The following is a 27,747-nucleotide window of genomic DNA, read 5'->3' on the forward strand; positions in this document are numbered from 1 at the left end:
CCCCCTTCATCATCCCCTTGTCATCATCACCACATGTCATCAGCCCTCCCCCCCCCCACCTTCATCATCACCGCTTGTTAATGTCTGATACAGTGGTCTTCAACCTGCGGACCTCCAGATGTTTCAAAACTACAACTCCCAGCAAGCCCGGGCAGCCATCGGCTGTCCGGGCTGGCTGGGAGTTGTAGTTTTGAAACCTCTGGAGGTCCGCAGGTTGAAGACCACTGCGGCCTTCGACATCATCAAGCCCCCCCCCCCCCCCCTCTCACCCCCTTTAGTTTTGTACTCACCTCTGCTCGGCGGGATGTTAGGGTGCGCTGGTCTGGTGCTGCAGGACTGTCCGGTGGGGAGGTCGTCCGGTGGGATAGTGGTTCCAGGCTGCCATCTTCACCGGGGAGGCCTCTTCTCCACGCTTCGGGCCTGGCCCCGGAATAGTCACGTTGCCTTAACGACGCAGAGGTACGTTCATTACCAACGTCCCTCTGCGTCATCGCCAAGGCAACGCCTCTATTCCGGGGCCAGGCCCGAAGCGTGGAGAAGAGGCCTCCCCGGTGAAGATGGCAGCCTGGAACCACTATCCCACCCGACGACCTCCCCACCGGACAGTCCTGCAGCACCAGACCAGCGCACCCTAACATCCCGCCGAGAGGAGGTGAGTACAAAACTAAAGGGGGTGAGAGGGGGGGGCTTGATGATGTCGAAGGCCGCAGTGGTCTTCAACCTGCGGACCTCCAGAGGTTTCAAAACTCCAACTCCCAGCAAGCCCGGACAGCCGATGGCTGCCCGGGCTTGCTGGGAGTTGTAGTTTTGAAACATCTGGAGGTCCGCAGGTTGAAGACCACTGTATCAGACATTAACAAGCGGTGATGATGAAGGTGGGGGGGGGGGAGGGCTGATGACATGTGGTGATGATGACAAGGGACGACCTCCCCACCGGACAGTCCTGCAGCACCGGACCAGCGCACCCTAACGTCCCGCCAAGCAGAGGTGAGTACAGAATTAAAGGGGGTGAGAGGGGGGGCTGGATGATGTTGAAGGCCGCAGTGGTCTTCAACCAGCGGACCTCCAGAGGTTTCAAAACTACAACTCCCAGCAAGCCCGGACAGCCGATGGCTGCCCGGGCTTGCTGGGAGTTGTAGTTTTGAAACATCTGGAGGTCCACAGGTTGAAGACCACTGAGGGCGGAGAGTTCACTCGAGTATAAGCTGAGGGGGGTTTTTTCAGCACGAAAAATCGTGCTGAAAAACTCGGCTTATACTCGAGTATATACGGTATGTACCACTTACCCGTCCTGTGGGTAGGTGGAACGAGGCTCTGCGAGATGGGTTCCCGATGTCGGTGGCGCTGGGATGTCCTGGCGGTACGGTCTGTCTGCCGATAGGCAGGTCGCCTAGTCCGTGCGCAGGATTTGTCAGTCTCTCTCTCTGTGGGGTTGCTACAAACCCAGAAACAATGTACAATGGAAGCACACCAAAAAAATGATACAATAGGTACAAAATATGACAATCTTTATTAGGAGCACATGATTACATAGCAAAAAAAACACACGACATGATAATGATAGACACAAAGAAAGTATGATTAAAACCATTTAAAAAGGCCCATGTCGGGCCACACCACACAGATGAGACATGGTATATGTCTCATCCGGACCTGGGACCAGGTCCAGATGAGACATATACCATGTCTCATCTGTGTGGTGTGGCCCGACATGGGCCTTTTTAAATGGTTTTAATCATACTTTCTTTGTGTCTATCATTATCATGTCGTGTGTTTTTTTTGCTATGTAATCATGTGCTCCTAATAAAGATTGTCATATTTTGTACCTATTGTATCATTTTTTTGGTGTGCTTCCATTGTACATTGTTTCTGGGTTTGTTGCAGCGTTGGCTTCATATAATGTTGGTTAAGCACCCAGGGTTTACATATTTTAGCTGAGCCCCCCTCCCCTTTCTCTCTCTCTATGGGGGTCTCGGTCCTTGTGGTAATGCTGGTAATGCTCGGTGCTCCTTGGTGATAGCCGTGGAGCGCTCTGTAATAGCCGTAGGTTATTAGGAGATAGTGACTTGAGATTGTAAACGTGGGGTATCTGGTGGTGATCTCTGGAGAGGTGTGTCAGACAGTGTGTGGGTGATCAGACGCATTTCGGACTATCGTAGTCCTTCCTCAGTGAACTTTAAATATAATACACACTGTGCACCCTGGAATTCAATTAAATATACTCCCAAATTTGTTATAATATACACTGTGTTTCCTGGAATTTATTAAAATATACATAGTGGCCCCTGAGATTCTTTAGGGAATAGGGATAAGTTTTTTTGTATGAGACTTTTCCTTTATTATCAGGGATACAGTCTGTATTATAAAACATCTCAGGGGGCGCTGTGTATATTATTAATTAATTTTACGTGGCAAAGAAAAATAATATACTAATTAATTTCAGGTGGACATGCTGATTCAGAGGTTACAATAAAAGGGAATATTTTACAGTATAAGGCTTCTTTCACACTGGGGCGCAAGTCAATCGGGTCCGTCGGGCACCGCTGTTTTTCAGCGGAAGTAGCAGGAGAAAAAGATGGCACAAGCTGTATTTTTTCTCCTGCTATTTTCCCCGGCGGCCCCGACGGCCATCACACTACCGTGTCCTAATGGTAGTATGAATGAGGGCTTAAAGGGGTGCTCAGGCAAAAAAACATCTTATCCCCTATCCAAAATATAGGGAATAAGATGTCTGATCGTGGGGGTCCCATAGCTGGGGACCCCACAATCCCCGGGGTAGCGAACTCTGCTCTGTGCCAGATGACTGGCAAATATAGCCACCACGCCCCCTCCATTCATGTGTATGGGAGGAGTAGCCATCACATCCCCTCCGATAGACATGAATGGAGGGGGCTTGGTGTGACATCACGAACACGGAAGCTCCAAGCTTCCATGTTCCAGATGCTGCTGCCGGCCCGGAGATCGGGCGGGAACCCCGCGATCAGACATCTTATCCCCGATCCTTTGGATGTTTTTTGCCAGAGTACCCCTTTAAGGTAGCACAGAGTGTGGTAGTATGGTAATTAAAGGAATCAATGCAAGAGGCTATTTCTTATTTTAAGGGGCACAGTGTAATTAAGTATCATATGTAAAGGGGGGCAGTGTGTGACAGTACCATGTCCAGAGGACACAGTTTGTAGAGGGCACAGTATATAGCTGTATTATATTCAAACTGGTATATTTTATTATTAATAAAGCATAAATGATGTTCTTCAATGGGCTACATTATCGGTACACCACAGGTTTCTGTTACACTATATAGGAAACCTGTTGTTAAAAATTTTGATCTTTCCTACTTCATCTCAATCTTCAATTTACAATATTAGTCACCAATTCAAATTGTTCACCAAACATATTCACAGATCTATGAATTGGATCTCAAATAATCTCATGATTCTTAGATCCCTTGTATCTTTATTATATAAATGAGCCTATTTGCTCCTTCAGTGTTTGCCCCTTTACATGTGCTGCTGCTTCTCTTTGATGTTTCACATATTTTGGATATTGGGATTATTTTCGCACATGTCAGGATGGTTGTAGGGATCCTGGTTTTGCTGTTCTGGTGCTGTATTGTGTACACTGTGGTGAGTGGTTATTTTCCCTTATACGAATTATCTCAAATACAATAATTCAAGGAAATTATTAATTATTTCTTTATTTTGAAGGCCCTGGCAGGCAGAAGTATTACGAATTATGGAAGGATTTCCTAGGTCAGGAGGGAGGACACTCAATAATGGTTAATTGTTGTTTAGTTAAATTGTCCAATACATTCTTCTGATCTATGTCGTCATATCCATCATATCCGTTTCAAAAGTCACATGCTTTACTCTTATGTCAAATATAATATACCATGACATTTGGTACTTGGTCTATATATGCATCTTCTTGGTCTTATACTTCAACACTTCTGTTGGTGAAGTCTTTGTCTCCTTTTATATTGGGAGTCATGGTCTTCGTGTGCCAAACCATAATCTGCAACAAAATGGTGTGAAATGTCAGGAAGAAGAGTAGAACACAGGCCTCTGTCTGATATAGATCATCGACTATCCAGGAGAAGGTCTGAAGATGGGCATACACATCAGATAGTCGTCAGCTCAACCAGACCTTGGCAATGGTTATCTCTGGGGAACAAGGGATGAGAAGGGTTAATAAAAATGTTGATTGTATTTTCACTGACAGAAGACGTCAGCAGTGGCCAGTCAGGATGCCCCATAATTCTTAAGAAAATATCTCATGTGTATGTTCATCTTTGCCCCAAATGTAACCCAAAAAGGGAGCTTCTTCCATGGAGACTGGTGCACAATGAGAAGTCAACTGCACAAAGCAAAGCTTAGTGCACTCATCTAATGTAAAGCAGCAATGTGTAAGCAGGACTCATCTGATAAGCTTTCATCCTTCTTATACTGCTCAAACTACAGGGAGCCTGGAAATTACATATCCTAGAAGCACGGGGCGTTGGGTATTGGATGTAAGCTAAATAAATGCTGTCGAAGAGACTGGGTATAGTGATCCTCCATTCTTAACCTAGTTTGGACTGGAGGAGTGACTGAGTAATAAACATCCACTGTATGGGCTAGGAGGTTATCTAGGGAGCTGGGTACCAGCAACATCACACTGCAGTAAATACTGGGAAACCACAGACCGGACCCCTCAATAAAGTCATAGCAGACATTATTGGTCAGACCATTTATTGAGACATGATCTACTGAGCAGAGCACGATTGTTGCTGGCACCATATAACCAGCTCCATGATTCAAGCCCCATGTTACCATCCTTATATCACCAGGCTCATTTTAAACAGTTACAAACCCTGTGTTACCAGTACCCAGGGGTGGACTGACAACACTCAGGGCCCCCGTACCAAATAAAGCAAAGACCCTCAGCCACATCTCTGCCACGCCCCTATTCCTATCCCAGCCACCAAATCCCTAACATAGGTAATATAATTTTCCATGACCAATAATACCAGTATACAAGGAGGAAATATATGCCACCACACAATGACTGGATAATACTGCTACTGAGAAAAAACCATAATGCACATACCAACAGTATACAAGGGCCAAATTATACTGGTGCTCTAGAAATACACTATACATAACACAGTCACTGACAAATGCACCATACTTTACTGAATAAAACCACACAGATCAGTATTCCTACATACAGGGCCATATAGAGATAGATGAGCTGTACACACGATCTGTATAACATATAAGTAATTATAGTTACATCTAGTGACAGAAGACATCTTGTCTGAACATCATTGTCCTCTTTCTTTTTCTTCTCTATCCAGCTCAAACTAACATGTCAACTTCTTCCAGCCAAAATATCATCTCTTCAGCATTTGCAGGACAATCATGTTGGACTCTGCATTTTTTCAGTGCCCTCCCCACCTCTACACTATCTCCCCATCTATAGGCCCCAAACTGTAATAATGCCCTTCTTGGTGTCCTGTACAGTAAAAGTAAGTAGAATAGTAGGTCCTCCATAAAATAGGTATATCCCCCACAGTAGGCAGATTGTATGTCCCACAGCTGTTAGTTCCCTTATTAGGTAGTCCCCCGTCCCCCCCCCCCCTCCCCATAGGCAGATATTTTGGAAGGTAAATAAATACATTGTTACGTTGCTAAGTAGGTTAATATGTTTATTGGTAGATAGGTAGTCAGTTAGGAAGCTAACTTTCCAGGTAAGTAGGTATGTAGCTAGCTAGCAAGGTAGGTACATAGGTAGGTAGCCAAGTAGCAAGGTAGGTAGACAAGTAGGTACAAATAGGTAAGTGCATATTTATGTAGATAGGTCGGTTGCTTAGTATGTAAGTAAATAAATAAATAAGTAGGTAGGTAGGCAGCTAGGTAGGTAAGCAGTTAGGTAAGTAAGTAGGTACATAAAAAGGTGGCCAGGTAGGGAGCCATGTGGGTAGGTTGATAAGTAGCTATGTAGGTAGCCAGGTAGGTAGCTATGTAATCAGATGTGTAGCTTTGTAGCTAGGTAGTTGGGTGGATGGCTCTGTAGCCAGGTAGTCGGGTGGGTGATTATGTAGTTCTGGGATTGGGTGGATGGGTAGGTAGCCAGGTAGTAAGGTGGCTGGCTAGGTAGCCAGGTAGTTGGGTGGGTAACAATGTAGCCAGGTAATCAGGTCAGTGGATTTTTAGCCAGGTAGTCAGGTGGGTGGCTATGTAGCCAAGTAGCTATATAGTCAGGTAGGTAGCTATGTAGTCAGATAGTCTTGTGGGTAGCTATTTAGCCTTGCAGTCTAGTGGGTATCTATGTAGGCAGGTAAGTAGCTATGTAGCCATATAGTCAGTTAGGTAGCTTTATAGTCAGGTGGGTGCCTATGTAGCCAGGTAGTCAGGTAGGTAGCTATGTAGCTACTGTAGGTGGTCAGGTGGGTAGTTTTGTAGCCAGGTAGTCGGGTGGGTAGCCAGCAGCCCAACCTCTAACTTTTTTCCGCCCACCCCCACTGATCAAAGTATGGAAAAAAATGTATAAATAGGGAAAAAATTGTTATGCTCACCTGTTCATGTCACATGCAGCCATCTCCTCCGGAGCGCAAGCTCACACGTCTTTCTACCTCCACAGTTCAGGCGTCAATGAGTGACATAATCAGTGCCTGCACTGCTTGGGGGCAAAGGTCACAGGCCTCCTCTCAGTGTAGGCTACAGATACGGTTTACACTGAAAGCAATGTTCGCTTGCTTGGGGATCGAGACAAGTGTCCTGGATCCCCAATAGTAGTGGCTGGGACTTTGGACCATGTCTGAATTGACCGGACGATCAGTCCGTCCCTGCCAGTACCATATAACCAGCCCCTTGTTACCAACCCTGTGTCGCAGCACCATGTTACAACCTTCTTCAGAGTTGCCATCCTAAATTTTAAATTCTTATGGACGACACAGGCAGCTAAAACCAAACATTTATGGACAAACTGGAAAACCATAAGGAATTATACAGCTTAAAGAAATATATGTCTATATCTCTATTTATTCATGAACTCATTACCAGAATCATCAGCCTCAAAAAAATCATGGCCATATCTAGGAGGATAACAAGAGTCATATGGGCCGAAGTGGAAACTTTAGCCTGGGGCTTTCCCACCCTGCAACACAGCAGTGCATAAAACCCTTTATGGTGGCCAGCAATGCACACACAGTCAGTGCACATTCTGTAAGCGTGACAACTGTCAGCACACAGTCTAGTAAACTTCTCCACTGCTTCATGTGGATAGAGTTGTAAAAATCCTACATACTCTGTAAATTGTACTGTACCATTAATTTAACCCCACCACCCCCTTTAGTAAACATATTAATGATTAGGGATGAGTGAATCGAATCTGACGAATCCAAATTTGTTACGTATTTCAGGAAAAAATTTGATTTTCAACGAATCCGAATATTGCCGCGATTTGATTGCACAAATCGCTTCATTAAACTCCATTTAGTGCGGTCCAGGCTCCAGGGTATCTATAATGGTGGATCCACATGTGAGGACATGGGGTAAGGAACTCTGGGAAGGTGGGTAGGCAGGAGGACTCTGAATCACATGCAGGATGCAGCCTATCAGCGGCCAGCCACCCCTGTGATGCCACAGCCCTATATAATCGGCAGCCATATTGCGGCCAAGCATTCCAGCGTTTTATTTCAGAGAGAGCGTTTCATTGCAGGGACAGTTAGAGCAGTGTGTGTTACACAGATAAACAGCTTGACAGCAGCGATTCAGCACAAGCCAAAATCGCTGCAGAAAAGCACTGACAGAGAGAGAAAGTTCACTCTTGGGTGTAATACACAATGGGGGACATGTATCATTATTTGTGTATGGTAGAAGTAATTTACCCCTTTTCCCGAATACTAAATTATGAGCAGAAGCGCTAAATTTATCAATCAAGCGCAATGAGCTTCATAAATTGCGGATAAATATAGTAATCTCCTCAATCCACTCTTTGGAAAATAGAATCGATGATTTAGAGCATCTTGCTACGTTAAGTCCAAGATGGCTTATATTTGCACAAAAAAAACAGCTCTTGCGGCAAAGTTTTTGGTGTAAAGGAAAAGTACGCAGTTAATAAATCCCTGTGTACTATAGATGTCACTCCAAGGTACCCCGATTCAGCCACACCTGGAGGACATGCTCTACCAAAACGTGCAGAAAAAAATGCGCCAAAAAAGGGCTTGCACAAAATTTTGCGCAAAATAATACACACAAAACAGGGGTAAAATCTTTGATACATGTCCCCCAATGACTCTACTGCTGCAGTGTGGTGTACAGCAACTCTAAAGCTCATAGGGGCCAGTTGGGCTGAGCACCAAAAGCCATTGTCACCTGCTATTAGTGCCTAATAATACTGTACTGTACTCTACTACACAGCGATTCTGTCCTGCTGCAGTGGTGTACAGCAACTCTAAAGCTTATAGGGGCCAGTTAGGCTGAGCACTAAAAGCCATTGTCACCTGCTATTAGTGCCTAATAATACTGTACTGGGCTCTACTACACAACAATTCTGTACTGCTGCAGTTGGGTCAGGGGCAGACAAATCACATGTGCAGCATGTTCAGCTGCACAGGGGCCCACCACTACACATGAGCCCTCAGGCACTGGCCAAGGGCCCCCTTGAGAGGTGCAGCTGGGGAGGATCCAGGACAGTTGTCCCGATCCCCACTCAGACAAGCGCTATTTTTTTTTACAATCCCTGCGCTGCTCCTGCTCCGGTATCATTAGGGAGACAGGCAGTAGCGCAGGGATGAAGTCATCTGATTCATGGCTCCACCCCCAGCACAGGAAGAGGACGGAGGCCGAGAGCTGACGGGCCTCCCAGGAGCACAGCGGGGAAGTTATGTCCCCTGTCCTGCCTCTCTTCTCACTAGCAGTATACCTGGGGCTGGGGGGTAGCAGCCCAGTGGGGTCACTTTCCCTGCTCCGGTGTTCACAGGTCACCTACAAGTCACATTACAAGAACAATTTTTGGGAAAAATTGCGGCAAAAATGGCTCGGTTTTACCGTGATTTTTGCCGTGATTTGTCAAAAAATTGTTCTTGTAATGTGACCTGTAGGTGACCTGTGGACACCGGAACAGGGAAAGTGACCCCACTGGGGCCACAACATGTGGACACACTGCTTGTTTATTTATCATTAATCCATTAAGGCAGTGTTTCCCAACCAGGGAGTCTCCAGCTGTTGCAAAACTACAACTTCTACAACTTCTACAACAGCTAAAGACTGTCCGGGCATGCTGGAAGTTGTAGTTTTGCAACAGCTGGAGGCACACTGGTTGGTAAACACTGAGATAGATTGACTGGGCATAGATCAGTGTTTTCCTACCATGGTGCCTCCAGCTGTTGCAAAACTACAGTCCAGGCATGCAGGGAGTTGTAGTTTTGCAACAGCTGGAGACACCCTGGTTGGAAAACACTATCTATCTATCTATCCATCCCACAGGGTGCCTCCAGCTGTTGCAAAACTACAACTCCCAGCATACCTCAACAGCCAAAGGCCCAGGAGTTGTAGTTATTTAGTTTTGCAACATCTGGAGGCACCCTGGTTGGTAAAAAGATATCCATGTCCTATCTATCATCTATCTATCTACTCTATCTACTGTATCTATCTTCTATCTATCTATCTATCTATCTATCATCTATCTATCTACTGTATCTATCATCTATCTATCCATCTAATCTTTCTATCTATCTATCTATCTATCTATCCATCCATCTCATATCTATCTATCTATCTATCTAGGAAGAATGCCGCAGCACACGGGAGGTTCAAAAGTGTAAACAGTGGTTTATTCCATGATAATACAAGTTAGCAACGTTTCTGCTGCCAATGCAGCCTTTGACAAGCAACAAAATGGTGACCATACAAAGTATTTATATGCAAATGAACAAACAAATCAATCAAGTCAATTAATGTGAATACAGTGTAAAAAATATGTTTACGATATAGGGTAATTAAAACCGCTATAATATACATATTGCACAAGTGCTCAATAGTGAGTTAAAATCAATATACATATGCAAGGACTGCAAAAAGAAGTTATAAACAGTATAGCATCATAAATTGTCTAACAAGATTACATGTGTACCTAATGATTGTAGATGAGAAGCGAGGGCTGAGTGGTCACATGTTCCCGGCTCGTCTCCATGCGAACCGCCGTTGCTGTGGGTAACAGCGGAGCTGGTATTCTAATAATCGCAGGACGCCAGGAGCGGCCGCGCGGCTCCACCGTGTCAGCTGACCAGGGTGTCACGTGACCGCTCCTCCATCAGTGCATGCGTACTATAGAAAATGAACATTGTACTGCCATGGTGGTTAAGGGAAAAGGGGAATCTGATCAATCTAACTGGAATATATCAAAATCGGGGCAAAAAACAACACTGAAAGCACAGATGTTGAAGGGACCTCAATTTGTACACCCGTACAACGGCAAGGTCTATCAATTAAAACACTACCTAACATGTACCTCTTCATTTGTTATTTACATTTTGGTGTGCCCATGTGGTCTCATCTATGTTGGTGAGACCACATGGGACTTCAAAACTTGCATCAATCACCATCGTTACACTGTTCGCAAAAAACGACTAGACCTACTGGTGTCAAAACACTGTACAGAAAAAGGCCACTCGGAATGGGATCTTAAGTTTGTTCTTGTGGACCATATCCCCCCATTAAAGAGGGGGGGGGCGACCGTATCAACAAACTGAGAAAATTGGAACTCAAATGGATTTTTGAGACACAGGCACTTCGGCCTAAAGGACTTAATGTAGATTTTAGCATTACACCTCAAATTTATAATGCATAATTATGATGTTAGAATAAATTGATGTAACCCTATAGTAGGAAAGGTGACCTTTATGTATGTAACAACTATATTTATTATGACATAATTTTATTTCTTATCTTTTGTATTATTTTTTGTCTTACAGATATACGCGGGAATAGGGTGGTCATCAATGTCCCTGCTTGTCAGTTGCCGCTTTTCTATTACACTGAGCAATTTGTACAATGATTTGATTGGTGATTAATTCTGCCATGGTGAAGTAATAAATGAGGCCCATTTCATTTAATCTATATATTTTCTTTCATCTTTTCACACATCCATACACTTATCATGTCCACTATTATATTATTTTATTTTTGATTCACTTAGTCTGCTTACTTTTAGGTTTTACCTCATTCTATATTTTTTATTTATTCTTTTCATTCTTTTTATTTATTTTATCTATTTTTATTTTACGTCTCTTAAACTTTATTTTTATTACTTTTTATCTATCCTTCTTATTTTTACATTTTTTTTGATCATACATTTGTTTATTTATTTGTTATTTTGATCTTTTTATTTTTTACTTTCATTATTATTATTTATCATTCTCTTGCTTGCGCATGGAACAACTCCATATGTATGGAGTACTCTCATATTTATTATAGATAACAGTAATCATTAAACATACCCGTGCTCAGTGTGTGAGAAAACGAATGCGGGGCTGCCCTTGGTGGATTCCCACCTCTATAGGCCTGTTACTGGGGACCTAAATTTTACGGTTGACGCCGTTGGGTACCCCAGAGTGACTCCCCCATAATATTGGGATGAGCATGGGCAACTGAGGTGTTGGGCCTCAATAGCCCAATGTGCGTGTTAATCATGTATGGAGCCGGGCTAGATTACAGTCTAAAATTAAAATCATTTTTATTTAAAATTATTTTTATTTATTTATATTTATTTATATTTATTTATACTTTTTCTATTCTATTGTATATTCTTTATTCATTACTTTATTATCAGTTATTATCATTTATTATATTTTTCCTCATTATCCTTACAACTACTATCTGTTCACATTTATTTAAATATTTTTTTATACACATTTTTCTACATATATTTTTATTTTACTTTTTTATTTATTTATTTTTTCTAATAATTTTTTTATTTTTATTTTTTCTATATCTTTTTCTATTTTTCCCCATTTTTTTTTATTTTTTATTTTTTTATTTTTCATTTATTCATTATCCCTATATTTATTTATCCTCCATTTATTTTTGACTCGCACCTCTTTTTTTATATATATCTTTTCTCCTGATGATATATTCAGGGTATTGATGCCTAAACACCTGATCTTTTATTTTACTCACTATATACACAAAAAAATCTTTGCTTTCAGTGTTGTTTTTTGCCCCGATTTTGATATATTCCAGTTAGATTGATCAGATTCCCCTTTTCCCTTAACCACCATGGCAGTACAATGTTCATTTTCTATAGTACGCATGCACGGACGGAAGAGCGGTCACGTGACACCCTGGTCAGCTGACACGGTGGAGCCGCGCGGCCGCTCCTGGCGTCCTGCGATTATTAGAATACCACAGACATACATTGCAGCTCCGCTGTTACCCACAGCAACGGCCGTTCGCATGGAGACGAGCCGGGAAAATGTGACCACTCAGCCCTCGCTTCTCATCTACAATCATTAGGTACACATGTAATCTTGTTAGACAATTTATGATGCTATACTGTTTATAACTTCTTTTTGCAGTCCTTGCATATGTATATTGATTTTAACTCACTATTGAGCACTTGTGCAATATGTATATTATAGCGGTTTTAATTACCCTATATCGTAAACGTATTTTTTACACTGTATTCACATTAATTGACTTGATTGATTTGTTTGTTCATTTGCATATAAATACTTTGTATGGTCACCATTTTGTTGCTTGACAGAGGCTGCATTGGCAGCAGAAACATTGCTAACTTGTATTATCATGGAATAAACCACTGTTTACACTTTTGAACCTCCCGTGTGCTGCGGCATCCTTCCTAGATGTCTGAATTGCCTTGACCGGGGCTCCACTCGCTGCTTGCACCGCTATCATATTCTTGTGGGACGTGCTGCTCTACTTTCTCCTGTGCTGTATCTATCTATCTATCTATCTATCTATCTATCTATCTATGTATCTCATATCCATCTCATATCTATCTATCTATCTATCTATTTATCTATCTAATATCTATCTATCTATTTCATATCTTTCTATCTCATATCTATCTCATATCTATCTATCTATCTATCTATCTATCTATCTATCTCATATCTATCTATCTCATATTTATCTATCTCTTATCTATCTATTGCATATCTATTTATCTATCTCATATCTATTTATCTATCTCATATCTATCTATCTCATATCTATCTATCTATCTATCTATCTCATATGTATCTCCTACCTGAACAATTGATGTATGGGGGAGGGGGGGGGGGGGGGCAGGCACGTTCTTTGCACATGGGCCCTATGCTGTCTGTGTCCGCCCCTGAGTTGGGTGTACAACAACTCTAAAGCTAACAGGGGCCAGTTAGGCTGAGCACTAAAAGCCATAGTAACCTGATTACAGTGCTTAATACAGGTTGCGTAGCGAAGCTTATTGTCCTCTCATAACTGTAACCCGTACATAGGTGGTGTATTTTTTCCCCCCTGTAAAACTAATTTGGGCCTAGTTACTGTGGAAGGCCAGCCAAAGCTACACCCTTGTATTTGTAGCCTAATACAGTTTTAAGTGGCGCATATTGTCCACCTCTCATAAGTGTAACCTGTGCGTACATGGGGGGTGTACGTTTTTTTTTCCCTGTAAAACTAATTTGGGCCTAGTTACTGTGAAAGACCAGCCAAAGCTACACCCTTGTTTTTGTAGCCTAACACATGTTATACTATGCGCTCCAGCCTCACACGCTGACCGTGAGAGCATGGTCCCCTCACCTTTTGCTGACGACGGGGCAGGGATTCGCATCGCGGGACGCGCCCTCATGCAAGCCCCAGTCCGTCACTCTCCGGGTGTTTCTCCTGCCTCTGCCTCCACCTCTATTCTCCGGCACGCGCCGGAGCTTTAAGATTTAAAGGGCCAGTATGCTCATTAGTGTAACCACCTGTGGCTTGTTTATAAATTCCTCCACCCTCCTTAGTTCTCTGTCGGATCTTTATTGCCTTGTGCCCTAGAGAAAGCGTTCCATTGTATTGCCTTGCCGTGTACCAGATCTCCTGCTCTTGTGACTTGACCTTGCTCCTCAGCCGCCTGCCCACTGAACTCCTGCTACGTCCTGACTACGCTACTGTGCCGCCTGTCCTGACCTACTGCTGTCCAGACTACGAGTTGCCTCATCCCTCCTGTGCCTCGCATCTCTTCAGCCATCTGTGTGGTCGAGCCGTGCCAGGGGTAGCGACCTCGGTGTCGCCTACAGCTGCAAGCCCATCCTGCTTTGCGGCGGGCTCTGGTGAATACCAGCGGCATCTTAGACTCCGCTCCCTGATACGGTCCTAGTCATCTGCCACACAGATCTAGGGGATCCACTTACACCGGAGTTCCTGTCTGCAGAAACATGAGTGTTACAGTAAGATCCGGCCATGGATCCCGCTGAGGTACCCCTGTCTGAAGTTGCGGATCTTTCCTCCGTTGTGATACGTCAGTTACAGCAGTTGGCCCGACAGGCGCAGCAATTTTCCCAACTTGCAGCCATGATGCAACAGCTTTTGGCCTTGCAACAGCAGCAGATACCAGCAGGCCCATTCCCACCTCCAGCTCCTGCAGTGTCTTCTGGCTCCCAGCTGCACCTGCCTTTGCCTGCCAAGTATGTTGGGGATTCCAAGTCGTACAGAGGCTTTGTTAAACAGTGCTCCATGCATTTGGAGCTCATGTCTGAACTGTTTCCGATGGAATGCAGTAAGGTGGCCTTTGTCATTAGTCTACTTTCCGGAAAAGCCCTGGCTTGGGCTACACCCCTTTGGGACCGTGGTGATCCAGACATCCTCAAATTTGTCAGCATTCTTAGCTGAATTTCGCAGTGTCTTCGAGGAACCCACACGTGCCTCTTCAGCGGAGATGGCGTTGCTAAACCTCTGTAAAGGGAATTCTACCATTGGTGACTACGCGGTTCAGTTCCGCATTCTAGCCTCTGAACTTGCCTTGAATGAAGAGGCCTTCAGGATTAAAGATGCCCTTGCTGCACGAGATCCTCCATCTTCTTTGACTGAACTAATCCACTTGGCCACACGCAATGATGTGCATTTTGCCAAAAGACAGGAGGAATTGTGCTTAAAGAGGGAATCTTCCCGCCTGACACCTGTGTTCCAACGTTCACCTATTCTGTCTCTTTTGCCTCTTGCCGAAGAGGTTATACAAGGAGATCGTTCTCATCTTACGCAACAGGTGAGGCCACGATGACTCAATGAGAATTTGTACTGTGCTAACCCGGAGCGCTTTCTCAAGGACTGTACAGTTCGTCCGCACCTAGGGTACGTGGGAGAGGCTTCCCTGGGTGTGAATACTACCTCTCCACGCTTAACTATTCCTGTACAAGTCTTTGCTTCAGCCAAGTCTTCCTTCAGCGCTACAGCATTTTTGGATTCCGGATCAGCAGGTGACTTTATTGATGCAGCTTTAGTCCACAAGTATCATCTTCCCCTTACTCGGCTTGCCAAGCCCTTGTTCATCTCCTCTGTTAATGGACAAAATCTGGACTGTAAGGTTCACTTCCGTACTGAATCTCTCGTCACGCAAGTGGGAGTATCGCATAAAGAAAAGATTGAATTCTATGTTCTACCACACTGTACTTATGAGATTCTTCTTGGTCTTCCTTGGCGGCAACGCCATTCCCCGCAACTAGATTGAAGAACTGAAGAAATAATTCTCTGGGGACAATCCTGTTGAAATTTTTGCCTCCAACCTGTTCTGCGTAAAGTTGTTTCTTGTCTTTCACCTTTACCTGGCCTGCCGCCACCTTACCAAGATTTCTCGGACATTTTCTACAAGAAACAGGCTGAATCTCTGCCTCCACATCGTCCTTATGACTGCCCTATTGATCTTCTGCCTGGAACCACTCCTCCTCGTGGGGGGATATACCCTCTTTCTGTTCCTGAGACCAAAGCCATGGCTGAGTTTATCCAGGAGAATCTCCAAAAGGGTTTTATCTGTCAGTCTTCTTCTCCTGCTGGAGCAGGTTTCTTCTTTGTAGGGAAGGATGGCTCACTCCGTCCATGCATTGACTACAGGGGACTTAACAAAATCACGGTCAAGAACCGTTACCCTCTACCTCTTATCTCTGAACTTTTTTACCATCTACGTGGTGCCAAGTTCTTCTCCAAGTTGGACTTACACGGTGCGTATAACCTCATTCATATCCGCAAGGGAGATGAATGGAAAACGGCCTTCAATACTTGTGACGGACATTTTGAGTATCTTGTAATGCCTTTTGGTCTCTGCAATGCTCCAGCCATATTCCAGGAGTTTGTCCGTCTTCCGTGATCTTCTCTACACCTGTGTTGTCGTATACCTAGATGACATCCTGATCTTCTCTTCCAACATAGAGGAGCATCATACTCATGTTCGTCTGGTTCTTCAGCAACTACGGAGGAATCATCTCTACGCCAAACTGGAGAAATGTCTGTTCGAGAAATCTAGTCTTCCGTTTCTTGGCTACATTGTCTCTCATCAGGGACTGCAGATGGATCCAGATAAGTTGTCTGCAGTATTGGGCCCTCGGGCCTATGTGCGATTCAACACTTTCTGGGATTCGCTAACTATTATCGTCAGTATATCATACATTTTTCATCCTTGGTTGCTCGAATTGTGTCTCTCACTAAAAAGGCATCAAATCCTAAATCTTGGCCTTGAGAGGCTGAAGAGGCCTTCTCCCATCTAAAGTCTGTGTTTGCCTCTGCTTCCGTGCTTACTAGACCTGATCCAGAGAGGCCCTTTGCTTTGGAGGTTGAGGCCTCATCTATTGGAGCGGGTGCCGTTCTCACTCAGAAAAACTTGTGGGTTCTTCTCCAAGACTTTCTCTCCTGCTTAGAGGAATTACTCCATTGGAGATCGTGAACTTCTTGCTACCAAGCTAGCTTTGGAGGAATGGGGACATTTATTGGAAGGTTCTTCTCATCCGGTCAGCATCTACTCCGATCATAAGAATCTTCTATACCTTCAGTCTGCTCAGCGCTTGAACCCCCGCCAGGCAAGATGGTCACTGTTCTTTTCCAGGTTCAACTTCTTTATTCACTTCCGTACAGCAGACAAGAACATCAGGGCTGATGCTCACTCCAGGTCCTCTGAAGTCATTGGTTTGGACTCCACGCCAAGACATATTATTCCTCCTGACCGTTTGATTCCTGCTGTTCCTGTCGAGATTCAGCAAGTTCCTCCGGGAAAATCCTTTGTGCCCACCAGATTGAGACGCAAGGTACTGAAATGGGGTCATTCCTCCTTGACAGCAGGACATCCTGGAATACGCTTCTTATTTCCTGGCACTACTGGTGGCCCCATCTTGAACGTGAAGTTTCTGAAGTTTGCCGGGATCGCTAACAGCCGAGAAGAAGGGTGAGTGGTGCTGTGCACCGATACTCTACAAACTATTGCCATAATTGCTACAACTGTTGCTATTATTGCCACTATTGCTATATTTGGCTACAGTATCATAGGAGTTGATTACTGAACTGTGACTCTTTTAATTGGATATCCTTGGACTTAACTGTGACCAAGAGTGACTACTAACCAAAAAAGACACGTTGCTAACCACCGTAGTGGACATTGGTGCATTTCTGCTATATTATTTTTATCTGCATTTTTATCTGCATTTTCATTAGCATTTTTATTTAGACATTGATTATTACCAATTCATTCCTGCAAGGGCCCTGCAGAGTGATTGGTGATTTATTTGCATTTACTTACATATATACATATATTAATAAATCCTTATTAGATCCACTATTTTCTTTCCTCTTTATTCTACACATCCCTAGTGTTCTTGAGGACTGGTATATACATATATTTTCCCAAGTTTCTGATTTCGTTCGGTCCTGTGTAAATTGTGCCCGTGACAAAGCTCCTCGGCAAAGACCTGCTGGACTCTTACAGCCTTTAACCATTCCAGAGACTACCTGGTCCCATATTGCCATGTATTTCATCACCAATTTGCCACCTTCTCATAATAACACTGTCATCTGGGTCGTGGTAGATCGGTTTTCTAAGATGGCTCATTTCATTCCTCTACCAGGTCTTCCTTCTGCTCCGCAGCTGACGAAGTACTTCTTGTTGCATGTCTTTCGTTTTCATGGTCTTCCACAGCCTATAGTTTCGGATCGAGGGGTACAGTTTGACTCTAAGTTCTGGCGAGCCCTTTGTAACCGTCTGGACATCAATCTGGACTTCTCCTCGGCCTACCACCCTCAGTCCAACGGTCAGGTGGAAAGGGTTAATCAAATCCTTGAGACTTATCTTCAGCATTTTGTTTCAGCTCGCCAAGATGATTGGGTCGACCTTCTCCCCTGGGCGGAATTCTCATCTAATCTTAAGGATTCCAAGTCCACGAGGTCGTCTCCCTTTTTTGTTGTCTATGGACTTCATCTCCGTCCTCCTCTTCCTCTCCCAGTCTCCTCCGGTGTGCCTGCTGTTGATGAGCTGGTCCGTGACTTCTCCACCATCTGGCAACAGACCCAACAGTCATTGTCCCAAGCTTCTTCATGCATGAAGGCACAAGCGGATAAAAGTAGAAGACCTCCTCCGTCCTTTTCTCCTGGTGACATGGTGGGGCTTTCATCTAAATACATCCGCTTCAAGATCCCCTGTTACAAGCTCGGTCCCCGCTACCTTGGTCCCTTCCAGATTCTACAAAAGATCAATCCTATCTCCTACAAATTCCTTCTACCTGCTATGTTACGTATTCCCAATTCCTTCCACGTCTCTCCACAAGCCTCTTGTCATAAACCGGTTCTCTCAGAAGAATCCTGTCCCTACACCTGTCTCCGACTCATCTGACATTTACAAAGTTAAACAGATTCTTGCCGCAAAAACTGTGAGAGGTTAGCAAAATTTTTTTGGTCGACTGGGAGGATTACGAGGAGAGATCTTGGGAACCTGAGGAGAATATCCTGGACCTTGACCTTCTCAGGAGTTTTTTCTCTTGTAAAAGGAGGGGGAGACCAAAAGGGGGGGGGGTTACTGTTACACTATGTGCTCCTGCCTCACACGCTGGCCGTGAGCGCATGGTCCCCTTTCCTTCTGCTGCCAACATGGCTGGGATTCGCATCGCGGGACGCGCCCGCATGTGAGCCCCAGTCCGTCACTCTCCGGATGTTACTCCTGCCTCTGCCTCCTTTAGGACGTGCGCGCGCCGGAGCTTTAAGATTTAAAGGGCCAGTACGCCCATTAGTGTAACCACCTGTGGTTTGTTTATAAATTCCTCCACCCTCCTCAGTTCTCTGCCGGATCCTTGTTGCCCTGTGCCCTAGAGAAAGTGTTCCATTGTATTGCCTTGCCGTGTAACAGATCTCCTGCTCTTGTGACTTGACCTTGCTCCTCACCCGCCTGCCTACTGAACTCCTGCTACGTCCTGACTACGCTACTGTGCCGCCTGTCCTGACCTACTGCTATCCTGACTATGAGTTGCCTCATCCCTCCTGTGCCTCGCATCTACTCGGCCGCCTGTGTGGTCGAGCCGTGCTAGGGGTAGCGACCTGGGTGTCGCCTGCAGCTGCAAGCCCATCCTGCTTTGCGGCGGGCTCTGGTGAGGACCAGCGGCACCTTAGACTCCGCTCCCTGGTACAGTCCGAGTCATCTTCCACACAGGTCCAGCGGATCCACTCACCCTGGAGTTCCCGTCTTCAGAAACGTGAGTGTTACAATACAGTTTTAAGCGGAGCGTATTGCCCACCTCTCATAAGTGTAACCTGTGCGTTCATAGGTGGTTTACATAGGTGATTTCCTTTTTTTTCTTTTTCCTGTAAAACTAATTTGGGCCTAGTTACTGAGAAAGGCCAGCCAAAGCTACACCCTTGTTTTTGTAGCCTAATACAGTTTTAAGCGGAGCGTATTGTCCACCTCTCACAAGTGTAACCTGTGCATACATAGGTGGGGTACGTTTTTTTTTCTTCTGTAAAACAAATTTGGGCCTCGTTACTGTGAAAAGCCAGCCAAAGCTACCCACTTGTTTCTGTAGCCTTATACAGTTTGTAGTGGAGTGCATAGCCCTCCTCTCATAAGTTTAAACTGTACTTACACCTATGTGGTGTCCTTTATATATTTTCCTGTTAAACTAATTTGGGCCTAGTTACTGTGAAAGGCCAGACAACGCTACACACTTTTATATTCATATACCACTTTTGCAACTTTCATAATACAATTTTTGGCCCCTATTCACACCTCGGATTCCTCATGCATTTTATTTGTTAATGTCTGAGCCAGTTTTAATTTGTGTATTCCTTTTGTTTTGTGTTTATATCTATACAAAAATTTGTTTGGTAAGGATCAACTATCAAGAAAGATATTATGATATCTATCGTGTGGTTATATCCAATATTTAGTTATATAGAGAGATTGAGTAAAGTCTTATATCCTTAGAAAGGTAGTGATCGAAAATCCACTAACCAGGTTTTATTTCCAAGTCCATCCCACAGTTTTTCTCTGCCTCACTAATGAAGGACACATGTGTATCCAGCATATAAAGGATGCATAGGTACTATTCTTTATACTTGCCTACTGAAGAAGGGGTCAATTTGAGCACCCTGAAACGTGTCTAGGCCATTTCATCTGAACAGAGCGCTATACAAGCACTACCTTAATTACCAACAACATCTGAACTTTAGCCGGCACGGAAGTTCGCAACCCCCTGCTGCACTAACTACTGATCTCGCTCATCAAGCCTACCACAAGCCTGCTGCTTCTAATGCTAGTCCGTTACTGACATTGGTGTTTGCTGACACCACAGACCGCTTACGAGGGAGCTCCTTGCCGGAACCCTACAGCTGCCAAGGCATTCACGCCGAGAACATCGCAGAGAATACAGCACTTGTTTCCATTGGCCCGCCGCAGTGCAGAACCAGCAGCCAGGGTGAGACTGTTCCATTCATTCTATACAAACTGTGAGCAAATCCATCTAATACCACTTTAAAAATTGTGCCATTATTGAAACATCTACTGTGTTATTTTTTGCCGGACTAATGGTCCAATTCGGAGCAATATCCATGGATTATACTAGAATTGTTTAGGTAGTTGCTTCAACATCTATCTGTCATTAGGGCCCAATGACAGTTTACTATTACTAATGCTCTGATCTTTTTAACTACTATTTTATATTGTCATTTCTGTTTTTATTAAAATTTGCATTTTTTCAGAAACCATCTGTCTGATTTCTTATTCATTGTGTACCCAGTAGGGTGATGGTTAAATTTGCATACTTGATTTTTCATTATTTGATCGGTGGGGACCGATTTTTATCCACATTAACCTCGAATATCCCAGGTTGTGGGCTGCACACACAGTCTCTTTTTTTACTAAAGCTACACCCTTGTTTATGTAGTCTAATAAAGTTTAAAGCGTACTGGAGCCCATTGTTTCCTCTTATAAGTGTAACCTACATGCACTCAGCTGGTGTATAAGTATGTCAGGCAGAGAAGTGCAGGACGTGCCCAGGAGTGTCAGAGGCCTAAATTCATCAGGCGCAGGCAGAGATCACAGCAGAGTAGGGGTTTTTGGCAGCAGGAGTCGAAACAAGAGGTCTGAGCTCCCGGTGTCAGCTAGCAGTCGTGTCTCGACCAGCAACCCAGCAGCAGTGATTGATTGGTCCACTCCGTCATCCACTTCCCCCAAGTGACGTCCGACACCCCCAGTCAACAATGGGTGGTTTCCTCAGACTCAACCCTCAGTTGGCATGGCCCTCATGCTGTTGCTGCCACCTCCAGGCTCTCTCATTGTGCTGCCATATGGTCTCCTCATGCTGATGCTGCCACCTCCAGGCTCTGTCATTGTGCTGCCATATGGTCTCCTCATGCTGATGCTGCCACCTCTAGGCTCTGTCATTGTGCTTCCATATGGTCTCCTCATGCTGATGCTGCCACCTCCAGGCTCTGTCAATGTGCTGCCATATGGTTTCCTCATGCTGATGCTGCCACCTCCAGGCCTTCTCAATTTGCTGCTATATGTGGTCACCTCATGCTGATGCTGCCTCCTCCAGGCTCTCTCATTGTGCCGCCATATGGTCTCTTCATGCTGATGCTGCCACCTTCAGGCTCTCTCATTGTACTGCTACATGGTCTCCTCATGCTGATGCTGCCACCTCCAGGCTCTCTCATTGTGCTGCTATAGGGTCTCCTCATGCTGATGCTGTTACCTCCAGGCTCTCTCATTGTGCCGCCATATGGTCTCCTCATGCTGATGCTACCACCTCCAGGCTCTTTCATTGTGCCGCCATATGGTCTCCTTATGCTGATGCTACCACCTCCAGGCTTTCTCATTGTGCTGCCATGGATACTGCAAAACATAATTAAGGTGCTGGTCCCCAGTTACAGAAATTCCTCCGTTTCAGACCACAAGTCAGTATTGAGGATATGAATTAGCTAAAACTTAAAGGGGTATACCGGCCAAAAACATTGTATCCCTATCCAAAGGATAGGGGATAAGATGTCTGATCGTGGGGGGCCTGCCGCTGGGACCCCCTGCGATCTCCCTGCAGCAGCACGCATTCTATGCGTGGCTGCGTCTGCTTTTTCTGAAGGCTCTGGGCTTCCGAGACGGGGACCTGACGTCATGCCACGCCCCCTCCATTCATATCTACGGGAGAGGGCGTTGTGGCCTTTACGCCCCCTCCCATAGAAATGAATGGAGGGGGTGTGGCGTGACGTCACGTCCCCGTCTTGGAAGCCCGGAGCTTTCAGAAAAAGCAGACGCAGCCACGCATAGAATGCGGGCTGCTGCAGGGAGATGGCGGGGGGTCCCAGCGGCGGGCCCCCCGTGATCAGACATCTTATCCCCTATTCTTTGGATAGGGGATAAGATGTTTTTGGACCGAATACCCCTTTAACTTTTCTTAGGAAAAGATATATGGACCCACAATTTTTTTGAAATCTAGCAAAAGTAAAGGTGTGCAAAAAATACCATGTGCCACCTACACCACCAAGTATTGATGCGATTCAAAGACTTCTAAAAGGTGAAAGGGAACAACGTATGGTCCATTGTAACAGGTGGGGGTAAAAACTTCTCCTGTAAGGCCTTACTCTTGCACTATTGAATCCCTTCTTGGCAAGTGTTACTCACCCTAAAAATGGCAGCCCCCACACAGGAACCACTCCCTAAAAACATTGCCATTTCCCAGTTTTTTTTACGTGGAAATAGGGAGAGGTTCCTGTGTGGGGCTGCCCTTTTTAGGTTGAATAACATTTGCCAAAAGGGGAATTAATAGTGCAAGTGTAGGGCCTTACAGGGGAAGTTTTTCCCCCACCTGCTACAATGGACAATACGTTGTTCCCTTACACCTTTTGGAGGCAAGTGTTACTCCACTTGGTGGTGTAGGTGGCACATGGTGTTTTTTGCACACCTTTCCTTTTGTTAGATTTAAAAAAAAATTGGGGTCCATATATTTTATCCTAAGAATAATATTCTAGATAGAATAGAATATTCCTGCACAGCCACAACAGCAACTTGGACAGGTCACACCACTTCCACCTCCACGCTCTCCGTCCGTTGGTCCTACAACAGTGTGCGACTCTTCCTCCTCATCATCCATCGTGTCCTCAGCCTCCACTGCACGGACAAGTCTGAGTGCCCCTCCAGCATACCATATGTGCAGGGCACGGCAGTGTCATGCTGTTCTTCATATGGCTTGCCTTGGCGAATGGAGTCACACAGGGGAGGAATTGCTAAAAGTCATTCATCAAGAAATTGAATCATGGCTTACTCCATGAAAACTGGAAATGGGAACCATGGTGACCGACAATAGGAAGGACATCTTGTTTGCGCTTCGTCAAGGCAGCCTGAGCCATGCGCCCTGCATGTGTTCAATCTGGTTGTCAAGCGGTTCCTGAAGCATTCCCCCCATCTGCAAGACATCTTAACAATGGGAAGGAAACTTTGCATGCACTTCAGCCACTCGTACACCACAAAGCACACCCTCCTTGAGCTGCAGCGGCAGAAGTGCATCCCCCAACATAGTCTGATTTGCGACATTTCCACATGTAAGAATTCCACCTTTCATGTGTTGGACCAACTTTATGAACAGAGAAAAGCCATTACCAATTTCTTGATAATCCAAGCGGATAGGGTTACTCCACTGTGTAACTTCAATGTCAACCAGTGGCAGCTCATACGTGACACCTGCCGTTTGCTCAGGCCCTTTGAGGAAGCCACATTATTAGTCAGTCACAAGGATTACAAGATGAACAACGTCATTCCACTGCTCCATTTCCTACAACACGTGTTGGAAACGATGGCTGGTCAGAGCACTGGAGACGGGGCGCCTACATCTCAGGGCCACATGAGCCCCGTGGGGCTGAACTGGAGAAGGAGGGGGACAGTGGGGCGCAGGCAAGGTTTTGTGAAATAGGTGGTTTTTATAGTCATCTGACAGGAGAGGAGGAGCAGAGGACCCAGACACACATGGCCATGTGGTCTCCTCCTGCTGCTGGCACATTAAATGAAACTTTAAAAATGTAAATCTATATAAAATCTTCAATTTAAATTTCACAAAATATCTTTAATCTTTTCAATTGTGAGGCCCTATGTTCTCCTCATGCTGCTGCCACCTCCAGGCTGTGTTATTGTTCCACCATATGGTCTCCTTATGCTGTTGGCACATTAAATGAAACTTTAAAAATTTTAAATAATTCTTCAATTTAAATTTTACCATCAACGGCCAGGACCTGTGGCTAATTCCGGACATCACCGATCGCGGTGATGCATGGTATTAACCCTTCAGATATGGCGATCAAAGTTGATCGCCAAGTCTAAAGTGAAAGTGAAACCATTCCGGCAGCTCAGTAGTTTTGTTCAAGACCGCCAAGGTGAAATCTGCCCTATGCATAGCACTGAACAGTATTAGCAATCAAGTGATTGCTATAGATGTGGGGACATAAAAAGTGTAAAGCAAAAGTAAAAAAATGTAAAAAGGAAAAACAAAATTGAGAAATCCCCTCCCCCCATAAAAATGGAAATTGTCTCTTTTTCCCATTTTACCCCCAAAAAGCATAAAAAAAATGTAATAAACATAATTGGTATTGTGGCGTGCGTAAATGTTCAAAATATCAAAATATAATGTTAATTATCCTGTACGGTGAACGCCGTAAACGTAAAAAATCCAAAATTGCTGCTTTTTGTCACATTTTATTCAATTTTTTTTTTTATATTAGCAAATGTGGTATCAAAAAAAGTACAGATCACGGCGCAAAAAATTAGCCCTCATACTGCCCCATATACGGAAAAATGAAAAAGTTGTAGGTGGTCAAAATAAGGCGGTTTTAAACATACTGATTTTGTACAAAAAGTTTGAGATTTTTTTTATGCGATACAATAATAGAAAAGTAGGTAACCATGGGTATAATTTTAAATGTTTTGACCCACAGAATAAAGAAAACATATAATTTTTACCGTAAAGTTTACAGTGTGAAAACGAAACCCTCAAAAATTAGCAAAATTGTGGTTTTAATTAAAATTTTTTGGGTTCACCGTACATTTTATGAAAAAATTAGAGGTGTCATCACAAAGTACAATTGGTCACGCAAAAAACAAGCCCTCATATGGGTCTGTAGATGGAAATATTGAAAAGTTATGGATTTTAGAAGGCGGAAAATACAAAAATGCAAAAATAAAATTGGCCTGGTCCTTAAAGGGGTACTCCACCCCTGGCATCTTATCCCCTATCCAAAGGATAGGGGATAAGATGTCAGATCGCCGGGTCCTGCTGCTGGGGACCCCGGGGATCGCCGCTGCAGCACCCCGCCATCATTACTGCACAGAGCGAGTTCGCTCTGTGCGTAATTACGGGCGATACAGGGGCTGGAGCAGCGTGACGTCATGGCTCCGCCCCTCATGACATCACGGCCCAACCCCTTAATGCAAGTCTATGGCAGGGGGCGTGACGACCGCCACGCTCCCTCCCATAGACTTGTATTGAGGGGGGCGGGCCGTGATGTCACAAGGGGCGGAGCCGTGACATAACGATGCTCGGGCCCCTGTATTGCCCGTCATTACATGCAGAGCGATCTCGCTCTGCGCAGTAATGATAGCGGGGTGCTGCAGCAGCGATCCCCGGGGTCCCCTGCAGCGTCTATATATTGTATTGCGGTGAGCCCCCCCCCCATAGTGTTCACCCCAGCAATCTGACATCTTATCCAATATCCTTTGGATAGGGGATAAGATGTCTAGGGGCGGAGTACCCCTTTAAAGTGAAAATGGGCTTGGTCCTTAAGGGGTTAAATGAACCACACAGAATAAGACAGTCGAAAAGGGGGCGGGGGCACTGAGAGGCAGGGGCTGGAACAGGTGGTAGCTCTCCTCGTGGCGAATCGCCAGCTCAATGCTCACCAGAATGGGCCCACAAAAAAGGATTTTACATTTTTTTAACAAATTCAAATAAAATAAAAATTACATAAATTAATCTCTTTAATCCCTTCAATTGTGACGCCATATGGTCTCCTGACCCTGCTGCCACATCCAGACGCTCTGCGGCAGTGATTCTAATAGTGATGCCTGTAATCTGCATGTCATACTTAATAACAGTATTATTTCACTAACACAGCACACTCCCTATGCGTTTTACAACAAGGCAAAGTGTTCTACACCCCTATTTAGGCTCTCTTTAGTCCAGAAATAGCTGTTTTTAATAGAGATTTGGCGCAAATAGATTTGGACCGAATTTCTTCGGAAAATTCAGCGAATTGGAAAATTCAGCGAATACATATGTGACATTTCTGAGTGGATTCCGCCAAAAAAAAATTTACAGTAAAATCTGGGATTCAAAACTTCTGTAGTATTCAAAAATTCTGTAGTATGAAAGGTGCAATAGAATCCCATTGAAAACAATGGGAGGCCACTGCAACAGAATTTCCAAGCAGAATTTCCCCTTGGAAAATACATAGAATGAATTTGTAAGGACCTGATGATGTCATTGCATGTCCTTTCAGGTTCTTGCAGATCCAGTTAGATTGTTCAGTCATGCTGGTCTATAAGCTATTTGAAGGCCAAAGAGTTATGGGACCATGCAGTAAAGTAAACATTGCCCTATAGCTATTCTGGGCCATTCCTTAGAGATGGGGCCCTAGGCAATTGCTCGGGTCCAACCCCCCCCCCCCCCCCCAAAAAAAAAAAAAAAAAAAAAGAAAATGCCAGTCCCATGTTACTAACCCTTCATTACTAACTTCATGTTATCAAACCCGTGTTACCAGCCACATTTTAACAGCTTCATGTTACCAGCTCAGTGTTAAAGGTCCCATTGTCAGCCTCTTCTTATTCTCTTCAATAACACAATTCAGTATTGGACTGGGAGTATATATTTTGCATAGAGGTTTAATAAGATTGTGACTCCAAACTGAGAAGTTCTACTTACCGTACAGTTAAAAAAAACCTGACCTATCATACATGGTGTGAGACTACCATAACTTGCAGCATCCTAAATCTTACCTTGGAACAGTTTTCAGCCTTTGGTTCCAGCTCATCCATGGTGACCAGGTCTTTCAGCAGACTGGGCTCCTGGTACCCTGGCTTTGCATCTAGATGAAATATAGCTTTGGGTTTCTCGAGGATCCGCTTCAGTTTAATGGCAAATCCAGCCATATCTATAGAAAATGGCCTAGAAGGGTCAAACTTCACCAACCATCCTTCCACCTTGCCTTTGGCATTGACTTTCACTGATTCATAACGCAGTCCACCAACGAAGGCTACTGGCCACACAGACACTATTTTAGTGTAGCGCAT

General features: G+C 44.6%; 1 protein-coding gene across 1 annotated transcript; it reads right to left on the reverse strand.

Annotated features, from left to right (window-relative positions):
• Nucleotides 1–3,905: 3,905 nt before the first annotated feature.
• LOC130301039 (galactosylgalactosylxylosylprotein 3-beta-glucuronosyltransferase 1-like) lies at nucleotides 3,906–27,747 on the reverse strand. The gene is made up of 2 exons (XM_056551583.1): nucleotides 27,454–27,747; nucleotides 3,906–4,011 (listed from the first exon to the last, which is right to left on the reverse strand). Exons 1-2 carry the CDS (start codon nucleotides 27,745–27,747, stop codon nucleotides 3,931–3,933), a joined length of 375 nt encoding a protein of 124 aa, XP_056407558.1. The 3' UTR covers nucleotides 3,906–3,930.

The sequence above is a fragment of the Hyla sarda genome, chromosome 1 (genome assembly GCF_029499605.1).
Source record: "Hyla sarda isolate aHylSar1 chromosome 1, aHylSar1.hap1, whole genome shotgun sequence".
In the NCBI taxonomy this organism is placed as follows: domain Eukaryota; kingdom Metazoa; phylum Chordata; class Amphibia; order Anura; family Hylidae; genus Hyla; species Hyla sarda.

Coding starts and splice junctions, on each gene's coding strand:
- LOC130301039 (XM_056551583.1), bottom strand. CDS start 27,747: ATGCGCTACACTAAAATAGTGTCTGTGTGGCCAGTAGCCTTCGTTGGT. Junction 4,012..27,453: donor AGGCTGAAAACTGTTCCAAG/GTAAGATTTAGG, acceptor ATTTTGTTGCAG/ATTATGGTTTGGCACACGAA.